Source organism: Eublepharis macularius, chromosome 5, assembly GCF_028583425.1.
Source record: "Eublepharis macularius isolate TG4126 chromosome 5, MPM_Emac_v1.0, whole genome shotgun sequence".
Taxonomy (NCBI): domain Eukaryota; kingdom Metazoa; phylum Chordata; class Lepidosauria; order Squamata; family Eublepharidae; genus Eublepharis; species Eublepharis macularius.
In genome coordinates, this window is record NC_072794.1 from 49,168,947 (window position 1) to 49,190,362 (window position 21,416).

At 42.2% G+C, this 21,416-nt stretch overlaps 1 protein-coding gene across 1 annotated transcript; it reads left to right on the plus strand.

The window, feature by feature from the left end:
• The first annotated feature begins 5,788 nt into the window (after positions 1-5,788).
• EXTL2 (exostosin like glycosyltransferase 2) lies at positions 5,789-21,416 on the plus strand. Its single transcript, XM_054979122.1, has 5 exons — positions 5,789-5,950; positions 9,756-9,810; positions 14,315-14,742; positions 16,515-16,585; positions 18,478-21,416. The coding sequence occupies exons 2-5, from the start codon at positions 9,806-9,808 to the stop codon at positions 18,967-18,969; spliced, it is 996 nt and encodes a 331-aa protein (XP_054835097.1). The 5' UTR covers positions 5,789-5,950; positions 9,756-9,805; the 3' UTR covers positions 18,970-21,416.

The following is a 21,416-nucleotide window of genomic DNA, read 5'->3' on the forward strand; positions in this document are numbered from 1 at the left end:
TTGGATAATGGTACATAAGTTATTACAAAATATCTTACAGATAACAATTCCTTTAAAACCAGATTTTTTTCTATTAAACTGTACATTGGATATAAAGAGAGAGCAAGAACAGTTAGTAATCCATATAGTGACAGCGGCTAGAATCTTATTAGCAACCTATTGGAAACAACAAAGAATCTCCCAGCAAGAACAACTAATAACAAAGGTAATGGAGATGGCGGAAATGGATAAATTAACATTGTTAATGAAAGGGCAAGTGGAAGAAGACTTCTCTGTACCATGGGATCCCTTCTACAAATGGATGACAAATAACTATAACTGGTAAACATAAATATGATACTAAGATTAAATGTATAATGACATAATAGAACTCACAATTGATGTAATAAGATGAAATATAAGAGAAATAGATAATAGATATCGACAAGTAAAATGATAACTGTCTCATGTTTGTATATATATATGTGTTGGAAAACAAAAAATACTATTAAAAAAATTATGGAAGATCAGTTTGCTCTAATATTCTACTTGTGTGCTCCTTTTTCTCTAAGTTCCGTATTTTTCAAATAGTGTTTCTACAAACTCTTGGGTTGTTCAGACTTGGGCAGAGGGGGCCTCTTGAATGAGATTAGCAATGGCAGACAAGATATAGTGATGATGTCCTTCAAGACCTGACCGTTACACCTCCACAGGTGAAATGCTAGGTCTACTCTCAGTTTGTGTAGGCCAGGAATTCCCAGAGAGGCACCCACAAGTGTTTTCAGAAAGTAAATGGGGCCCAAGTGGGGCTGTTGCTCACAGGGCTTTTATTTAGCCATTGGATTGGCTGATGCATAATATTTAAAAAATGGTTTCAGCAGCAGCTGCAACTACAGTATTGTAGTTTCTCCTTTCCCAGTGTATTTTTTTTAATTAGCTTCTTCTCCTTTCCCCTCGGGCTTCCTCTCTGTGTGAGTGAGCAAGAGTGAGTATTCATTTCCTTTCCCCACACGGCAATCAGCACCAAGGTTCTGCTTGTTCTCCAGGGCTCTGAAGCAGGCCTGGGGATTCTGCCCTCATGGCACCCCAAAGACTGGCCAGTCAATCAGATCCCTTTCATCTTTGCAGGTGGGAGGGGATGAGCTACCTCAGCTTAAATAGGGAGTGTTGATACATTTCCCTTTGTAGAGGGATATTGCAGCCTTGGATAAGCTGAGTTAGGCTATTCAGTTAGGATTTTGGGGTCAGGGCAAGGTAAGAACCTGTGAAGGACCTTTCCAAAACCTAACTTATCTGATACTGGTTCTGGGACCAGGTTCTCTCAAAGTTTAAAAGAGTGGCCTGGAACCTGAGCAGATGCCTGTCAGCTGTGTTAAAGAGGTTACAAATGAACCTTAAAAACTGCAGAGAGAGCCCTTTCTGGAAGAAAAGCATTAATTTCTCCCCTTAGCATCTGTGTTGTCAGCTTAGGCTGAGTTCAACATAACCTCTGCGGAGCAGAGTGAAAGCCAGTTGGACATTTGTTTTTATTATTTATTCTACATAAGACCTTCAACTGTTTCTACAACCTATTTTCTGTAAATAAATCTTTGATGTTCTGTTGCATCAGTGTGCTGTCTGTCAAGTCAAAATAGTGGTGGAAAAGAGGTTTCTAATCACCTCGCTATCGAGGACCACATTAGGGTCACAAATAAAAGCCATTTAGGGAACACAAAGCTACATGCTGCCATAGAGTTAATAAAAGCTTGTGTCCCCCCCTTTTTTTTATTGATATCGTAGTAGCTGGAGTTTAAACAGAAGGAAAGCAGAGGCCAGAGTGCAGGGAAAATAGGACAGCATTCAGTCCAAAGAGCCTTCTTTCTCAAAGGTCTCTCCCTTAGCTCTCCCTACTTATCCTTCCCCCAGCCCCCATCATATCAGGGGGCACACACACACACCCTCTCTCCCTGACATGTTATAGTTGGCTCCACCTCCGGTGGTAGCCATATTGTGGTTGCACCCACCACCTTGCATCAGAATTCCAAAGGTGCCCAGAGGGTCAAAAAGATTGGGCATCTGGGTGTAGACCAATGGGCCCAGCTATATGCTACATGAACAAACACAGAATTATCTGCAATACACAACAGGTTGGTGATTATTAAAGTAGATCAATGTAGGAAAAAATTCCCTGAGGCAAAGAACGGGTTTAACCTTCAAGAGATAAAGCTGTTGCCCCAGCAGGAAGGACAAGCATCTGGGCTATACCCATTGCTCAATATGTGAATGAGATACTTATAATAATAGTAATTATTATTACTGCACTGGGTGATTTGCTCATTAGGAAGATATATACCTTTTTGTTGGGTGTTTCGATTGCACAGTGAGGCTCCTCCTGCTGTTCATGAGGGTTTCCTGATCCCCAGCAGCAGGATTATGGGGTGGGTGGCACAGTGGTCGGCAGCAAGAGAGGCATGTTTGCTCCATTGTGGTACTTTGTATCCATCTAAGAATGATAAAGCATAAATGTACCTTGTGAAAGAAATGGCATGGCTTTGCAAAGGGGAATCCTGCCTCATCAACCTTGACTTCCAAAAAACCCCTTGGCATATCCTTCACCAAATGCTCCTGACTAGACATAGAAAACAGGGGATCAGTGGACAACTCCTATCATGGACTAGTAACCTTTTAAACCACAGGAAACAGAGGGGCAGTTCTCACAATAAAGGGAAATAATCAGGAGGGTTCCTCAAGGATCTGTTTTGGGATTAATGCCATTTAACGTGTACATAAATTACCTGGAGTAAGAGATTAAGTAATAAGATGCAGATGATATTACATTACTCAGGATGGTGAAAACTCAGATTGTGAAGAGCTCCCAAAGCATCTGTCTGTACTGGATGAGTGGGCAACAGAATGGCAAATGGGGTTCAGTGTAAGGGTTAAGAGGTGTACACTGGACCACAGAATACTTCCTTGCCATTTACACTTATTTCAGTAACTGGCAGTAACAAATTAGGAAAGAATTCTTAGAGCCACGGTGGACAGGCCAATGAGGCAGTGATTCAAGGCATCATGGCTGTGAAAAAGGAGAATTCTATGCTAGATATTATCAGGGATTGAGAAATAAATAGCTAACAAACGTAATCTCTTTATACAAATCTGTGGTGTGGATACATTTGGAGTACTAAAGATAAAGGTAGTCCCCTGTGCAAGCACTGAGTCATTACTGACCCATGGGGGATGTTGCATCATGACGTTTTCTTGGCAGACTTTTTACAGGGTGGTTTGCCATTGCCTTCCCCAGTCATCTACACTTTACCCCCACATACACTCGGGTTTCTCTTCAGATCGCATAAATCTTTCGCCTTTACCCCCAGGAAACTGGGTACTCATTTTACCGTCCTCAGAAGGATGGAAGGCTGAGTAAACCTTGAGCCGGCTACCTGAACCTGGCTTCTGCTGGAATCAAACTCAGGTCATGAGCAGAGTTCGGGTTGCAGTACTGCAGCTTACCACTTTACCTTACCTTAAGAAATTGTACATCTGGGATCGGTACAAGGAAAGGGCAAAGCATTTGTAGCTCTTGGATTTATGGGGGGAAAGCATTTAGGAGGGGACCATTTTTTTAAATTGTGCATGGTGCGGAGAAAGTAATAGAGATAACTGTTTCTCACTTTCTCATAATACAAGAACATAGGTCACCCAATGAAATTGATCAGTAGATTCAAACCATAAATAAAAATTTCATTGTGCACATGTAATGGACTGCACTTTTTTAAAAAGCTTGGAAGTGCTGTTACAAACAGCTGAAGGACTGTTAAGGGTTAATCCCTCACAGACACAGAGAGCTTTGAGTGACAGGCTACTCCAAGGCATCTGATTGGGTAGCATGAGCTTGAAAAAGGAGGGTCTGTTTTCAGCCCCAGCTGAGAGGAATCTGGTGTGAAAAGTTGGGAGAGGGAGTCCTAACAGAGAGCAGTTTAACACTGGCAGAAGAACTGGACAAAGTTGAGAAGGAAGTTTGGGAAGTAGGTGCAGAATCCTGAATGGGCCAAAGAAAAGGGATAGATCTTCTAAGGAGAGATTTTCCCTACCCAGTCAAACAGGGAGGTAGCTCTGGAGAGTGAAGGGGTCCCAAGTTGGGTGTAGTTGGAGACTGCCTGTGGAGACCTTCAGACCTTCAAGGAAAGCACTGGTGTGTGAAGAGAAGGGGATTGGGGTACTAGAAAGTGGGTGCCAGCATTCCTAACTCCAAAAGAGAAAGAAAATACTAAAAGAAAGTATACTAGAGTGTTTGGGGAAAACCAAGAGAACAAAAGCCTCAAAATACAAGTATTTAAGTATCTACTGTGAAGAGCATAAGAACTAAAGTCTGTGCATGTCCTGATTTTACCTCAGAGATCTATATATGTTGAATTGCAGAAATTTTCAACCCCTGATTTCACCTGGCCTTTCCCTTCTAAAATAAGTTATTTTTTAATTTTAAACATGTCTCTACTGCCATTTCTGTTGTTTAAGGATGAAGGAATGTCATAGCACATAACACACAATACGTAAGAATTAGTATGGGACTAGAACGGGGTGAGGGCAGGTTCAAACGCCCATTCTGCCCAAAGACATTTTAGTATGGGAACCTGAGCGAACGTAGCACAGATGGGCAGCAGCCCCTGACAAGCTGCAGTGGAGAGACAGCTGGTGGAGAAAAAGAGTACAAGCAAGAAGTTGTGTGTATGTCTGAGTGTTTGAATCTCCACTCTACAATGGAAGCTTTCTGGATGACCTTGGGCCAGTTACACACTCTCAGCCTAGCCTACCTCACAGAGTTGTTGCCACTTGCCAGGATAAAATAGAGAACATTATTGTGAGCTGCTGTGGGACCTCCTTAGGGAGAAAAGCAGAGTATAAATACTAAAATAAATTAATGTATGTACATCCGGTGTGTGGGGCAGATGGATGGACAGTAGAAAGGTCTGGCAGGTGAAGTCTGGAATGTGTATTGCCCGAGACCACCGCTCCATCCCCAGTCCATCCCACCCCCAAGGCTGCTTTCCCAGTCCTACAGCCGCTTTTCCACTGCCAGGGACCGCCGTCTCCTGTGACTGTCATTCCACACCCTGGGACATCAGCCTTTCAGGAGCCTCATTCCACTGTTAGGGGCTAAATAATGCCAATCCTGGTCTGTCAGTTAATACGTCCTGGTCCTGGGACCCATCGCATTTTCTAAATTAACGATTTCTCTTTTCATATGCAACTCGGCTGTATTTAAAAACATTTCAGTGGAACCTAGTAGCGCCATGCCAAGGAACATGCTCGTTGTTCGTTTCAAGGCAGTCCCTTCCCCTCAACGGTCTGGGTCCTTCGCTTTCTCCGGCTTGCATCCAGGCCATAAAACGTCCTAAAGCTGCTTTCTTTCTGCCACTTCTGAAAGGTTGGGGGTGATTGCGTTACAATTGCTGGCCTGGCAAGATTCGGCAGTGCTCTGATCCAAACTGCATCCGTGGTGAGACAGTGCAGAAACGGGCCTTTATGGACAGCCTAAAGGCGAAGACTTTTATTCGGCCCTCGTTCCTGGCGCAGCAAATAAGGCGATCAAATTTGGCGTTCGATGCGCGGAGGTGAAGGCTGAGAATCAAGCTGAGTAAGCTGTAACATATTAGAAAATATGGATCATAAGTAACAAAGGACAGGAAGGCCGGCGTTCGTCTATTCCCAATACCGGGAGAGGGAAGGAGGAGGACGAACTCCTGCTTGACCAGGAAGCACAAACCAGCCCAAGGACGGGGGGGCTGGGTTTGCAGCCTTTGGTACAGCCCCTTTTGCGGTCGTCTCATGTAGCCAACTGCGGTGGGTGTTTTCGTTTGCAATTGATTCAACTGGTGCAGGAGCGCGGATCGGCTCCATTCAGTACAGGTGGACGCCGCTTACGAGATCCTTCCTCCGCGTTGATGTATGTTGACGATGGGAAGTCGTGCCTGAGTCCCATTGATTGCTGGTAAGGGAACAATTCGCAATCACGGTCCTTGGAAAGAGTCTGCGCTATGCCGTGGTGGAAGCAGCGGGGGGTGGGGGCGGCTTCGATGTTCAGACAATGGCGCGTTAGGATCCGTGCGGGATGCGAACTGGTCGAACTCAATCACGGTCAGAGGCAATCTGGGACGTGGGGATGTGCTGTTGGAAGAGATAAACAGCAATCCTAAGGTCTAAGCAGAATCCTACTCAGGTTTATTCAATGAGGCTTACTCCCAAGATTGTTCCATTAGTCTTCGAAGTGATGGTGTGGGCAATACTGTCGATTGGCCTCAAAAGAACGTTGAGGTGGGGGAAAAGACCCTTGAGATTATTGGAAAGCGTTTATATTGTTAACTGATAGGTTGGCTGCTCCTCCGCAGACCGTAGGGTCGGCCATGCCGGGTAGAGGAGGGGCGGAGAGTCCAGACCCTCCAGGGAAGCAGAGCCAAGAGCATCCCTGGGAATGGCTCTGCTAACTCCTTCCCTTCTCAGACACACATACACCCATTGAGGTTACCTGCAAACCATTTCACCGCATCCTCAAGATGCATGAATATTGGACAAACAGTGCAATCCTATGCAGGATAAGAATTCTGGAATGGAGCTTACTCTCAGGTTAAGGGTGCGTAGTATTGCAACATTAGATTTCTTGTGTGAACATAATGCTTTGCCCAAGATTCATTCCAGTTTACGCTGGCATAAATTTTATTCATCTTTCAGGTACCATTGGGCTCCTGTTTTATTTTGCCCAAGTTAGATAATAGGGAGAAAAGGGGTTCTCCTTTCCCCACTTATGCTTCATACAGTGTTTTATCTGCCTCAGCACAAGCCTCTCTTTGTGCGGCCCTACCTGCAGCCCTTAGGATCTGACTGTCAGTCAAATGGAGTCAAATGTCCTGTTGAGCTCAATGGAACTTACTTCTTAGTAAGAGCATTTAGGGACATACCTTTGGATCATAAATGTGCTTGAGGCATGTTTCTGTCACCCTCCCCATGCACACACATACACCTGAAAATAAAGCTTGTTGAGAGCTATAGACAGATGCTCCCAAAGACTGCAAGTCTAAGGTAATAAATACATGAGCCATGATTCTAAGTACATTCATGTGGAAATAAAATCAAAGGAAGTCTGCAGAATATATTTTAGTAAATGTACTACAGCTTTACTGATTTTCGTTATAATGTCATATGTGACTTGCCCAAGGTTATACTGAAAATCAGTTGCAGAGCAAGGCATAAATTTGCACCTACTCAACTACGTAGATAACTAGTGTGGAGATAGCAATTAGGTATGTATATATGACTACTATTCATATTTAGCTTGCCTCGAAGAAGGAATACATCCATATACAGTGATCTCCTAGTATGCTTGAAACAAGCATCCAATGAACAAGATAAAAAACTGAAAAAATGCATGGAAACCTAGAAATAACAGCTTCCTTTAATGATGACATTTTGCTCCCACGGAAGGATTCTTCCACAGGTACAAGAGGCTCCTGGGTCAGAGGAAGACTCCTTGTCCTCAAGGGAAGTCTACCATTAGGGGGATGGGTCCACAGGATCTGGTTCTTTCCAGTGTATGTCGCATAGGGTGCTCCACATCATGCTGTCTTAGTCGGAAGTTTGATTCTAAACATATTTAGTTACACAACTTAAATATAAATGGTATCAGGATTTTTCACATTAATTAGAATCAGTTTTGGTTCCCCAACTGAGTTCAAAATAGGGTAACTAGGTTGTTGACTGGGAACTGACTAGTAAAAGGTTTTACCTGTATTAAAAGTAGAGATGGGCACGAACAGCAATACAACTTAAAAAAACCCAAACAGCCCAATCAGTTGTTCCGAAACAAGCTGTTCCTGAGACCCCATTCTAAATGAACTGGTGGTTGTTGCAAGCCTTGTTTGTGGCTGTTGGTTGCTGTTTGTCAAGCCAGACAGTCTGTCACCTGCAATCAATTCCCTTGGCAACCAGAGGCAGGGACTGCCTGAACTCTGCCAGCACACCTCTTGTTGCCCTGGAAACCCCAATCTAAGCCCAATTTAGCTTGATAGGCTGGTCTTCCTTTCAAGTGTGGAGCTCCAAATTTGTTACAAGGAAGCAAAGAGCAGGGGAGAGGGGGGCTCCCAGCTCTGGTTTTGCAGACACTGAGGGAGAGTGCATTGGAGCTTGAATTTTCTTTGTGTGTGGTGGGATAGGGATCTACCTCTTCAAGTTCGAGGGCTGCTGCCAGGCTCTGGGCCAAGCTATTATTTATTACTGGCACCTTTCCTGCTGCCTGCTCAGGTCAGGTTTCTGGGAGTGGTGTGGTAGGGATCTTGATGGCTGGAGGAGAGCCTGCTGGGCCACAACGAAAAACGAACATGTTTGTGACAGGATCATGTTCATCAGTGTTTGTTTGTGGATGGCAACGAACAACAAACACCATGTTCAGGGTTTTTTCTGTTCGTGCCCATGTCTAATTAAAAGATCTTCACTGGCTTTCACTTTGTTTCCAAGTGCCATTTAGAGTGTACGTTTTGATCTTCAAATCCCTAAACAGTCAGACCACAGTATTTGAAGGACCACCTTCTCCCATGTCAGTCAATCTTTATTATAGCCCATAAGTCATACAGAAGCAGGAAAAAATGGTATGCTTATAATAATCGCCTAGAACAATATTTCCACTTACAGCATCAACTTAGTTTAGCTGAAGTCAGTATCCAAATAAATTATGCTCAAGGGACCATGTCTGCCAATATTTTCATTGCATGTGAATTCCTCCATCTGAATTTGCCTGTTAGTCACAATCATCATTGGATGTCTTTTTCTGGTTGTCTCTATCCTTGAAAGTAGTTGCAAGCCAATAATGAAACTGTTTCTAGACTAGCTCTGTTTAGGCACCAAGCAAAACTTGTTTTTTCTTAAGCTTTTGGCAGTAACCTTAGGAAGTTGGTTTGTTTTATTTACTCTTGTTAAATTCCTGTTTTAAACTGCTTTTTACATTTTTTGATTTTTAAATGTTTTGATTAGTGCATTTCTGGATCTTTAATATGATTGGCTGTTGCTGTTCCTACTGTTGTTTATTTTGTTGGTTTATCATTCTCATATAGTTCATGACTTTTTATAAGGTGCTCTGAAGTTCAAGTCCAGCAGGGGAGTGAGATAAAAATGTTTTGAAATAATATCGTTAAATAAAATAATGACAATATCATAAAATATTAACAAGCTTTGCACCAGGACTGTTCTTCAGGCTAGCTGTTACGTTCCCCCGAAAGGAGGTGAGGGAAAGGAAAAGATGCTGTTGGTTCCAGTGAAAAACAGTAACGGTTCTTGGGCCAAACCATCAAAGCTACTACTTGGAGCTTCCCAGTGATGGTGCCGGTATGCTACTGGGACTTGGCTTACTCTGAGAAGACAACTGGCATTGCCTCTCAGACCTGCAGCAGAGGAGGGCCTGGAGCAACAAAACAGCTAAGATCTTACAAAAAAGGGAGAAGGATTTCCCCCAAATTTTCCCCTCCCCAGACCTCCAACTCCCCTCTCATGCTGTTCCAGGAGGTCCTGATTTTGGGAATCATTTTATACTATGGTGGAAGGGAGAGGGGCAAGGAAATCCCCTCCTGTGGGCTGAATTCTCTTCCATCAGTAGGAATGTACCACAGGATCCAAACCAATGTCTTGACCCTGCCCAGTATGTAGACATCCCATTCATATCCATCATGCCCAATCATGTCTTTTTCTCTGTACGTTCCGCTATGCAATAAACTGAGAAAATGTGACCATGTATTATTTTCATTTTCCAACAGAGCTAAAGATTACGGCAAACAGTTCCGAACATAAAGTTTCCATTGCAGGAATGAGGTGAGTTCTCATTTTAAAAAATGTACTGAATTTTTTTACCTGTGCAATCATTCAGAATTTAATGATTGCCTGTGTTTTTAATTCCTGAAGAAAAAGACATTGTGAATGTGACTGCTGTAGGGAAACATTTGGGTTGTATTACTGAACTGTTGCTTGCCTGCAAACCCCTTTTTCGGTGCAGTGCATGCCTTTCATTTCTGCCATTCCATTTGGTTACATGTTCTTAAACAGAGTCCAGATCAGTCAGTGGTTTCCCTTTTATATATAGGGTCCACTGAATATTCTGAAGGCCTATGATGTAGCCACTTTGCTCCACTAGGGGCAGAGCTGAGCTGCTGGATGGCCTGCCAGGCCCTGCTAGATGGCAGTGTTCTGGTCACAGTGGGAACCTTTTTGGTCAACCAGCCAGGGGCCAACAACATAGAGTCTCTACACGAGACATCTGACTCGTGAAGAACATGTGTCAGGATATGCAGTGTTTAAAAAGACAGAGCTGGTGGCAGGGCAAAGGCTTTGCTATACACTGGAGCTGTGTGAAGGGGCTGTGAAATGCCAGAAGGGAAACTTCAGCCCATTATTACCTCTCCGGGTCCAAGCCTGGCTCTAGAAGACAACTCCAGCACATTTCCATTCCTTGCTGCCCTCTGGTTGCTATCTCACCAGTTTTAGAGTGGAGAGGTGAAATTGACAGAAACTTCAGGGAGGAGAAGGCGAAATTAACAAATGCTCTGAGGAGCAATCTCGGTAGGCTCTGTCTTTTTAAACCATGCTTTCCGGGGAACATTGCATCTCCCTACACTTGATGAACATGCACCAAGGCATAGTCATTGCCCAGAAGAGTGATAGAGATCAGAAGGACAATTAAGGTGTTAAAATGGGAAGGGGTTAAAATGGGGAAATATAAGAGAAATATACCAACCAATCATCTCTTCAGCTCTCAGAGGGAGGCCTGCCCTCTTGCAAGAGCCAGGAAACACTGGGTAGACCTACCTCCTCTTTAGGGGGCCAGGAGAAGGAGGAGTCCTGAACTCCCTCCCCTTTTCAGAACAGATGCCTTAAAAGAAACAGGCAAGCAGCCAGGGAGAAGGGTGTCAGACTGGCAGAAGGGAACTCAAGTGTGGAATGTGACAGGATAGATCAGGGTTCTCCTATGTGGTGCCTGCCGAGCTTTTAATAAAGTGGGTGGGGCTGTTATAAGGCAGGGCTTGTTGTTGGCTTACCCTCATTCAAATAGTATGGCTTTCTGCAACTGCAATATCTGCTGCAACCACTTAAAGATCAGGAGGACTTGTAAGCACCCAGGCTTTCCTTAACTGGTGTGTGGTTCCATTCTCCTTCAAGCCTGACCAGCTTTTGCCATAAGCTTCCTTTGCAAAGCAGAAAGGGAGCTTTGTGCTAGTTTTAAGAGTCCAGGAAGCTGGGCTGTTGCATGAGGGGAGATAAGACTTCAGGAGCACCCCCTCCACCCTCCAGGCTTGCTGCCTGGACTATACCTCATAGTACAGATAATGCTAACTTTGACAGTCCAGTGGCCAGACTCTGAATAAGACAGGTTCATATGTTCAGCATGGTTGCCATGAAATACTTTTGGAAAATGAAGGTATTTTATAATCTTTAAAATTTGTTACTTCATATATACCCCACCTTTCTCCCTAATAGGGACCCAAAGCAGTTTACATCAGTCTCCTCTCTTCCATTTTTTCCTTTCAACAACCCTGTAGGGTAGATCAAGACGGGTAGCCACGTTAATCTATCTGTAGCAGTAGAAAAGAGCAAGAGACCAGTAGCACCTATAAGACTAACAAAATGTGTTGTAGGTTATGAGCTTCCGTGAGTCACAGCTCACTTCCAGCAAGCTTCCCTAGCAGAGCAGAGAATCAGACCTGGGTTGGCCAGAGCCTAGATCCATCACTGTCGCCGTAACACCATACTGGCTCTCAGTATTGTGTTTGGCTCAGCTTCTTCTGGCAGTCTGGGATGGCACTCACTATCCCTCTCAAAATCCCAAAGATACCTGCAGGTTGGGGACCCCAGGATAAATGCTGATATTTTTGACTAGCCTTGCAATGTCCCTAAAGCATGGTTACAGCAGTTTTCTCTCCCATGCATGTCACAGGCATGGCCTAAAATTGAATTCTAGCATCCATTATAAAGAGTAGGAAGGTTGAAATACAGTTAAATTGACCTTTCTATATGACCACTTGCTTCAGAAATCTAATATATGTGCATTAAAAAACTGCATTTATTTAATTATTTATTTATATTCCACCTTTCTCGCTGAGACTCAAGGCGGATTACATAGTGTGAGATTAGTACAATTAGTGGCAAGGACAAGGGCAGGCATGTCCATACAGTGTCAAGAACATTTCCACAAACAATGTCATAGGGTAAATGAATGCAGTTTCAAGAACATTTCCATAAACAATGTCATATTTTTTGCACCTGCAAAAAGGGCATTAACAACTGCCTATTTTTCACATGTTCACACCAGCAAACGTGCTTTAAGTGTCATGTGTGAGTATCCGTTGTAAGAGATTGACAGTGCAAACCTACGGAGAGTTACACTCTTCTAAGCCAATTGTTCCAATGGACTTGGGAGAGTATAACTTTGCTTGGGATTGTATGGTGAATTTTGAAGTCCCTGTTTCAAAACTAGCCTCTACCACAAACTTGCTAGCTGGCCTTCTGGTCCTCCCTGCCTGTGCTCAGGTGAGAATGGCCTGAGGATAACAAAATGGGAGAGGGGGACTCCTCTGAGCAGCCTCACACTCTCAGTGTTTGCTACTTGAGGAGGGATAGGGCAGCTTGTATGGGCCTAGTGGCATGTCCTGACTAAACAGTCACTTGGTTTTTTGAAGTGCGTCCATTGCTAAAGGATAGGATGAAATCCTTGGCTGCTCCCCTTCTCTGCATGCTTGTGTGAGCCATGGGAGACCTTGCTTGGTAAAGCTGGGGAAGTCCAGCTGTATTGCCTGCATCCTTTGTGCAGCAGCAAGTGCATCTTTTTCCTGCATTGCTTCAAGGTGGTGCCTAACAGTGTGGGGGCCAGGCGAGGAGATTTGGGCAAACCCGTCTTGGCAGAAACCTCTCTAAAAATACGCCAACCCTGCTCATGAGCCACCTGACCCAATTAGACAGCAAGCAGTACCACATTAAGCAGAGTTACTTCCTTCTAAGACTAGGCCTAGAAGGGAGAAACTGCTTGGGATGGCAGTGCAGGTCCCTGTTTCTGGTGAATACCAATTCTTTTTTCTTCAGAAACACACTCATGTTTCATGTATCACAAGGACAGTTCACATGTTCCACAAATGAAACCTGGATTTGCCAGGTTTGCATGACGGTGTCTGTGAATCTCAGGCTCGTTGTTTTAGCATTCTGGGTCATGTCATGTGAGGCTTTCTTTGCCTCCTTCTAACGTCCCAAAGATCTATGGTGAAGCATCCTGTGTGTGGTGGTACATCATATAAGATCACATCAAATTTAAGCAAAATTTGCTTAAAATGGGTCCCCAAATAGTCCTATTTTTGTAGGCCAGGGTGCATCGGTCCCCTTGCACACAGGCAAACCCTGTAGACTGGTATGCTGTACTGCCAACACTTGTATCTGCCCTACAGATACCAGTGCAAATGAGAACCTTATACACGGTTCACCATCCCCTGGCCATACCAGGAACAAATCACTGGAGCAGGTTCTATAATAACAACAACAACAACAACAACATTTGATTTATATACCGCTCTTCAGGACAACTTAACACTCACTCAGAGTGGTTTACAAAGTGTGTTATTATTATCCTTATGACAATCACTCTGAGAGAGCTCTGAAAGAGCTGTGACTGACCGAAGGTCACCCAGCTGGCTTCAAGCAGAGGAGTGAGGAATCAAACCCGGCTCTCCAGATTAGAGTCCCAGCACTCTTAACAACTACACTAAACTGGCTTCTAGAGGGGCTATGACAGACTGTCACTGTTATGTAGTCATGCCTGGCACATGCTGACGGAGCAAATTTCTCATAATCATGCAGCTTCTTTATGGTTAATCCTGCTTTCTCTTCAGGCTCTAGTTGAAGCCATGCTAGTTGAAGCCAGTACATCTTAATGACCCAAGATGTACTGTCTAGATCGGTAGCAGTAGAAAAAAGCAAGAGTCCAGTAACACCTATAAGACTAACAACATTTGTGGTAGGGTATGAGCTCACTTCTTCAGATACCAGATCTAGATCGGGGTACAGCCACCTGTAACTTTGGTAGCTATCCTGTGATGAGAGTCGCACAGCCCTTTCCTGAAGGGAAGATCCAGGGAAGAGATAGCAGGGGCAAGATTTCTTTCTTTGCCTTTATTGTCAAATGCCCAGTGATGTCCCTGTGCCTTTGAATATCTTTAACCAAGTGGCCACTGACTCTGCAAAAAATCCATCTGACTTTAATAAGCCTTTGATACCTGATGTTAATTTTTGAATTTTATACGGTGTAATCAAGACTGATGGTTCTCCCTTTCACTTAAAGGTTTTATCACACCTGCAAGCTCCCAGGAAGAATTATGGGGATCCGACTACTTCACTTCTCTTCAGTGGTGATCCTTTTGTTATTGCTTGTGGCAGGTGCATTAACTGCTTTGCTGCCCAATATTAAGGAAGACAAAATGCTCAACCTGAGAAGGGAAAGAAAGTCTCAAAGCCAGATTGCCTCAGATTCATTTACTCTTATTATGCAAACATACAACAGGACTGATTTACTCTTGAAGCTTTTAAATCATTATCAAGCTATCCCCCATTTGCACAAAGTTATCGTTGTGTGGAATAATGTTGGGGAGAAAGCCCCTGAGGAGACCTGGAATTCCTTGGGACCTCACCCTATCCCTGTTATCTTCAAAGTGCAAACTGCAAATCGCATGAGGAACAGACTTCAGGTTTTCCCTGAACTGGATACCAAAGGTAATGGCAGTATCCTAGTTGTTATTTCATCTTCCTGGCAATGTTGTTCCCACCTGAGGGAAATTGTTTTACAACTGAGGGGGTGTTCCACACAATGTATGTTCATCTCTCAATGACTGGAATATCAAATATACATGGGTGAATGAGCCATCACAGAATAACAATAACAACATTTGATTTATATACTGCCCTTCAGGACAACTTAATGCCCACTCAGAGCGGTTTACAAAGTATGTTCTAGAAGCTGTGACTGACCCAAGGTCACCCAACTGGCTTCAGGTGGAGGAGAATGCTCCTCCACTTGCTATAGACAAATTCTACAGACAGAAGTTATGTATCACTACATCTAAAAATGCAGTGTTTTTCAATAGAGCCAGTGTGTACATTCAGCTATGAGTCAACTGCTGATGAGAAACTGAGTGACATAAATACTTGTGTGAATAAGTTCTGAAAGATCTGAAACCTAGGAGCTGTATGTCATCTGTTTTATATGGCAGAGAGCCACAGTTTCCTCATCTGCCTGAACAGTCTTTCTACAGTTTCAGCCCTTATCCATTCTGACTCCTTCCCTGACATTAATTCCATGGTCCCTATGTATTTTCCTCTTTCTCCCTTGTAATATTTGCTATTGTTGTTTCTTCTAACATTCCGACACCTTCCCGTACCACTGCCTTTCTGACAAACCACTCCTTTTTATTTGTCAGCCTATTCTTTCCCTAGTACAGTCTGTTATTCCCAGATGACTGCACCTCAGGTAGCCCTCAGAGTATTTATTTGCTTCATTTATAGTCTGCCTTTTCAAGGTGGATTATACAATTTTTAAAAATTCGTTAAGAACCATAGAAAACACATAGTCCTGAGATGCTTGGAGGGAAAGTGGGTATATAAATATTTTAAAAAATAAATGCAATAAAATATGACAAAATTGATCACAAAGTTTAATGCACTAAGAACAGTGTATTACCTACAGTAAAACAATGTAATGCATACAACAAACAATGAAACTAAACTGGATCACAAAATTAGAGAAACAGTGCAACTCTATGGTGTATGCAATGAACAAAGTAATGAAGCCTGTCTAAAATTTCACAGACATTAAATATGACCCTCTTCCCTTTATATAAAAAAGGCTTTCTTGAACAATTAGAGAAACAGTACAACAGTACAGTGTATAGAGTGAACAAAGCAGTGAAGTCAGTCACTTCCTTCCTCTTTCATCACTAGTTTCCTCACTTACAGTACAAAGCTGAAGTTGTCATTTTTAGCACACATTCTAGGGAGTAAATCTCATTGCTCAGTGAAGCACACATTTACCTTAAAAGTGGGATCCACTTTTAACTAAACAGGCTTCTCAACACCTTGTGGAAGAGGGAACAGTATGTCCCTTAACATGCACAAAGAGCTACTTCACCAACTCCTGTTTATGTTACAAAACTATCAGAAACCTTCTTTTCAGCTGCTGAAAGATTCATTTTGGTCATCCTTAGAATGCTTTATACTAGTTGTGCCCTGTAGATTGCCCTATACAAATCTAGAGTCTAAAAAAAGATAGGAAATCCCACTACGCATATGATTCAAGAGCATTGCTACTGAATGATTTTAGCAAGGCATCCTTTCAATGGTGGCTCATTCCGTGACCAAAGTTCCATCGGAACCTTCCAGTGTTCTCTAACAAGCATAATCATTCCATTTCATCATACATATTTTGCTCAGAACTGCCTTTTTTAAAAAAAATGCATACACTCATCAAAATATGTTTTTTCTCTCTCCAGCAGTTTTGATGATGGATGATGACACCCTAGTTAGTGCTTATGATCTCATTTTCGCTTTCTCCATTTGGCAGGTAAGTGCTTCACATATCTTCTTTTAATTAGACATAATACATGCCTATTTGCTGCCCTTGTGTCTCTTAACGTTATGATTCCCAAAGGTGGAATGGGATCAGCCAAAGGGTTGCCAATGCTTCTAAGCAGGTTGTAAGAGTATCGGGCCTGGGGTGAGTGGGAGACCAAAGGAATGAAGTTAGAACATTGAGGGTTTGAGTGTGGAGCCGTGGCTCAGTGGTAGAGCATCTGCTTTGCAGATCCCACTCCCAACATCTCCAGTTAAAGGAATCAGGTTAGAGATTTAAAAGATCTCAGCCTGAGACTCTGAAGAGCTGCTGCTGGCAACACTGACTTTGATAGACCAGTGGTCAGTGTAAGACATCTTCATGTTCAGCTTCATTTCAGTTTAACATGAACCAGAATGTATAAAATGAAGAACATGTTCAGAGACTATATATTAATCCAGAAATTCTAGGGTGTGGAAATGTGCTCATACGTAGTTAATAAACTTGCATTTAAACATACATAGTTTTTGTTGAGCATATTTCTTCAAAAATGGGAATATCTTGTAGGCAACACATTGTTTAGAAGTGCAAAGTAAAATTGCACTGGTTATAGGTTTGATATTACCATTAAAACATAGCAAAACTGTTACAGAATGTAATTTTTCTTTCTTCTTGAGAGACAGAGAGAACAAGAGGGGGAAAAATACCAGTTTAGGAGAGCACTTCATGTACAAATGAAATGGGCTCTGCTCTGGGAAAGTTTTACATCACAATATATTTGGCAGTGTTTAAGATGTCATAAGATTCAGTGTAGAATGTAACCTGACCATATAGCCCTCTTTTCCAGGGAATAATAATTAGAGTGGCGTGTAATTGTTATAATTAAGTAAAAGCCCTACTACAAGAATTGGTTATTACTGTCAATCTTTGTTCACACTTTGCTAGAGATTGAACGCACAGCCTCATGCACATAAAGTCTATATTCTACTAGTAAGCATCTATAAAAAATTACTTAGTTTAGCACAGTGTTTGGATTGCAGCTGGGGAGACCCAGGTTAAAGTCTCCATTCAACAATGAACCTAAGTAGGTAGCCTTCGGCTAGTCACTCTCTCTCAGCCTAAAATACCTCATAGGGTTGTTGTGAGAATCAAAGAGACCATGTGCGCTGTGGATGTAATAAATACGTAAATAATATATCAATCATGATCCTTTTTGCTCCATTTAAATCATTGCTCTTATAAATGGCCCCCATGGGGAAATCTACTCAGATGGTATTAACTTTGTTAGTATCTCCTTTTGATTCTGCTCATAAATTTCATTGTCAAATTTTCTATATCCTTTCTCAGAGTTTATTACAAAATCCTCTATTACAGGGGTCAGCAACCTTTTATAAGCACAGAGCCTAGCACCGTCAAAATTCTGAGCAAGAGATCAGTCAAGAGTCAGCATAGGCCTATTTGCATAACTGAAAATATACAACATTACTGATAATTGACAGATTAATTAATAATCCATAAAGTTCCTAGAGCCCAAATACTGGTTGGTATGAATCCTTTATTAGGAAGTGGCACACATGAGGTCTCACAATAAGTAATAAATATATACAGGAGTATCCAGTACAATTAATGCTCAGTATAAATTAGGGCATGGTTCACATCTCTTATCAAAAAGCCTTTTAGTCTCATAAAAATCTTTGCCTGCCATTCCCTTCCCATGCCGGCTGTTCTAGCATCCCATTTTCCTCTACAATATACTTTAACTGAAGATTTCATTTTCTTTGTTTAAAAAACCAAATTTGACTCTGGAGCCATAGGTTGTAGACCCGTGCTCTATACTGTTCAACACATCTCTGAATAGCAATGTTATTAGACTTTTTTTTTGGTAATGTCTATTCTTCTTACAGCAATTTCCAGACGAGATAGTGGGATTTGTTCCTAGAAAGCACATTCCCAGCTCCTCGGGAATATACAGCTATGGGAGCTTTGAGCTGCAGAGCCCTGGCGTTGGCACTGGAGACCAGTACTCCATGGTTCTAATAGGAGCAGCATTCTTCAGCAGTGAATACCTAGAACTCTTTCAAAAGCAGCCTGAAACTGTGCATGCTCTGATTGACGAGACCCAGAATTGTGATGATATTGCCATGAATTTCTTAGTGGCCAAACATACCGGAAAGCCTTCAGGCATGTTTGTGAAGCCAGTAGACATCCGGAATTTGGAAAAAGAAAGTAACAGTGGCTACTCTGGAATGTGGCATCGGGCAGAACATTTGCTCCAGAGGTCTTACTGCCTAAATAAATTGGTTAGTATCTATGGCAACATGCCCTTAAAATACTCTAACATTATGATTTCTCAGTTTGGTTTTCCTAACTATGCTAATCACAAGAATAAAATGTAAGGATGCCCTGGGAATGAATGCTTTTAACATGCTTTTCAGCAGGTTAGAATGGTAAGCTAAGAAGAGAAGTAGGTATGCAAGGGGTCTATAGGTTGCACAATACTTGGAGCTTTTTTCCAAAAAGGCTCTTTGGGGATATGATATCTGGGGGAAGCGTTCCATCTCTGTGCTCAGCATGCAGAAGCTTCTTGAGTTGGCTTTGTCATTTATCACTGTTTCAGTTGCCAAACCACACTTGCACGAGGACAGAATATCCCCAAAATGCAGGTAACTTCACTTGGCCAACATCACTTAGAAGGCCACAACAAAAGATGTATCTCCACCAAGTTTTTTTTACTGGCCCACTTGCCCACATCTATCTCTGTTAGTCATCTGTGAAGCAAAAGAGGAGAAGAACCAAGTCTTAGAACTTCCCTGGCTGGCTGCTTGGAGGCAATTCTGACTATCACAAATGACCAGCGAATGTGTAAGTCCATACATGACACTTCATTCACATACTATAAATCACTCCAGTGTCAGCACCCCCACCCCCTTTATTTCACTCATGGAAGTGTAGAATGAAATAATTTCTACTTTCCTAGCTTGTGTTCATTTGGCAGTAAAAATTATTTAATTCTCCAATAATAATAATGAGAATTATGGTTAATATTAATTAACGGCAAAATATTAATATTAGTTTACTTGGGTTGAAAAAAGTTGCTCTCCATTTCTTTGTATTCCTGCCTATATTGTTGAAATGATTTTACTACATTTCTCAGGCCAAGGAATACATAGTGCAATCCTAAACAGAGTTATACCATTCTAATTCCATTTACTTCAGTGTACTTGTAAGGGTATGATTCTGTTTAGGATTGCACTGCCGCTGAATTACGTGAGTTGCTTGATTCTGGAATAACTGTAAAACAACTCCAGGTTTGTACAACTTGTAGTTTACTTACAGTTCTTTAGTCTGCAGTGTCCTTGCAGCAGAAGTGCGAGAGCAGGACCAGAATGCAACTGCCATCCCCATCCTAATATAGATGAATCTTATTAAGCCAGGCCTCTTTGAGATTGCCATATAGAAATTGTAAGGCAACACATGGCACAGCTGGTATAAATACAGGTGCAACAAGAATGAATGGCATGGTTCAGCTGTAGCAACAGCCCATGATTTCTCATTACATGAATAAAGCTGGGGAATCTTTCATGCACCCCTCTCCATCCATGGCTCAGTAATTAGACCTGCATTTACTTCCAAATTACCCACTGTGTTTTTCCCCCTCTTCCCTTCAAACCAAGATTACAAACTATGGCTTAATCTTGGCTTGAAATTCAAATTTTGGAGGGAAGGGGGGGAAACAAGTAAACCATCATTTGTGGTTTGGACAGAACTTCAAACTACAGTTTGCTGTGAAACTAGAAATCTGTCATTATAGAGCTGTGTGTGAGACAGGAAGAGGGGAAGAGACTCCTCTGTTTCTTCCTGTAATAACAAAACATGCTAATGCCCTTCATAGGATTCTAGTTTCCATACTCCTTTTTCTTTTTCTGTATATTCAAGAGTTGCAATCCTTTACTCAGTTGCATGCACTGCAAGATCTGGGATCCAGAGTCCATACTGTGTATGTTCCAGGCGTGCACAGCCATGGTTTCTTTGCTTTTCCACACCAGGAGCCCTCTCCCAAAAATACTCCACTACATGTATATCTCATTTGTGATTAAACCCAATATGCTTTTCAGAGGGAACCTGCTGAGTGAAGAAAAAAACATCCAGTTATGCTGGTGTGGATCTTATGACCAAGATTAAGCATGCATAACAGTGTAGGATTGCAACCCACATCTACAGTGTATCAGCTACACTGGTGACATGTTACAGTTTAGAATACTGAAAGGCTAGCAGTGTCTAACCTTGGCTTGCATAAGATGCATCCTTAAAGCAGTACTCGACATATCAGCCATGCAAGCTGCAAAAATAAGAACTTGTATCATGGCAAGCGATGCAGTACGTGTTGTTCAACTGTGCTTCATTGTTAGGCATCACAAGTGTGCATTTGTTCAGCAGCCTGCAGATATCTGAAACTGGTGGCTGATGGACTGCTGCCTTGAGAAAGTAAATAAAAGTAATTAAAATGCTTGGCTGTAGAATCTGAGCTCACTACCCTGTATATTGATGTGCCATATTTTCTACTTCTATTCTTTCAACTACATTTTCTTTCATGTCTGAATTTTCTGTTTCTATTCCTATATTCTGTTCAATATATAAGCCAGGAAGACACTACTGTGTCAGAAATATTTGTTGTACAGTGCAACAACAATTGCAGATGTATTTGTGTAGGTCTGTTGTATTTGATAGCAGAATGTATATTTTTGTTCAGATCCAGTGTGTTCAGTTCTTTTATATCAATATGCCATTATTTGTTCTGTTTCTTCATCCTTATACACTACTAATAAAAATGTGTAATGATGAC

Bases quoted from the DNA above. Each gene is read 5' to 3' on its own strand.
- EXTL2 (XM_054979122.1), top strand. The intron at 14,743-16,514 runs GTAATGGCAGTA...TTCTCTCTCCAG, and splicing joins CCCTGAACTGGATACCAAAG to CAGTTTTGATGATGGATGAT. The intron at 16,586-18,477 runs GTAAGTGCTTCA...TTCTTCTTACAG, and splicing joins TCGCTTTCTCCATTTGGCAG to CAATTTCCAGACGAGATAGT.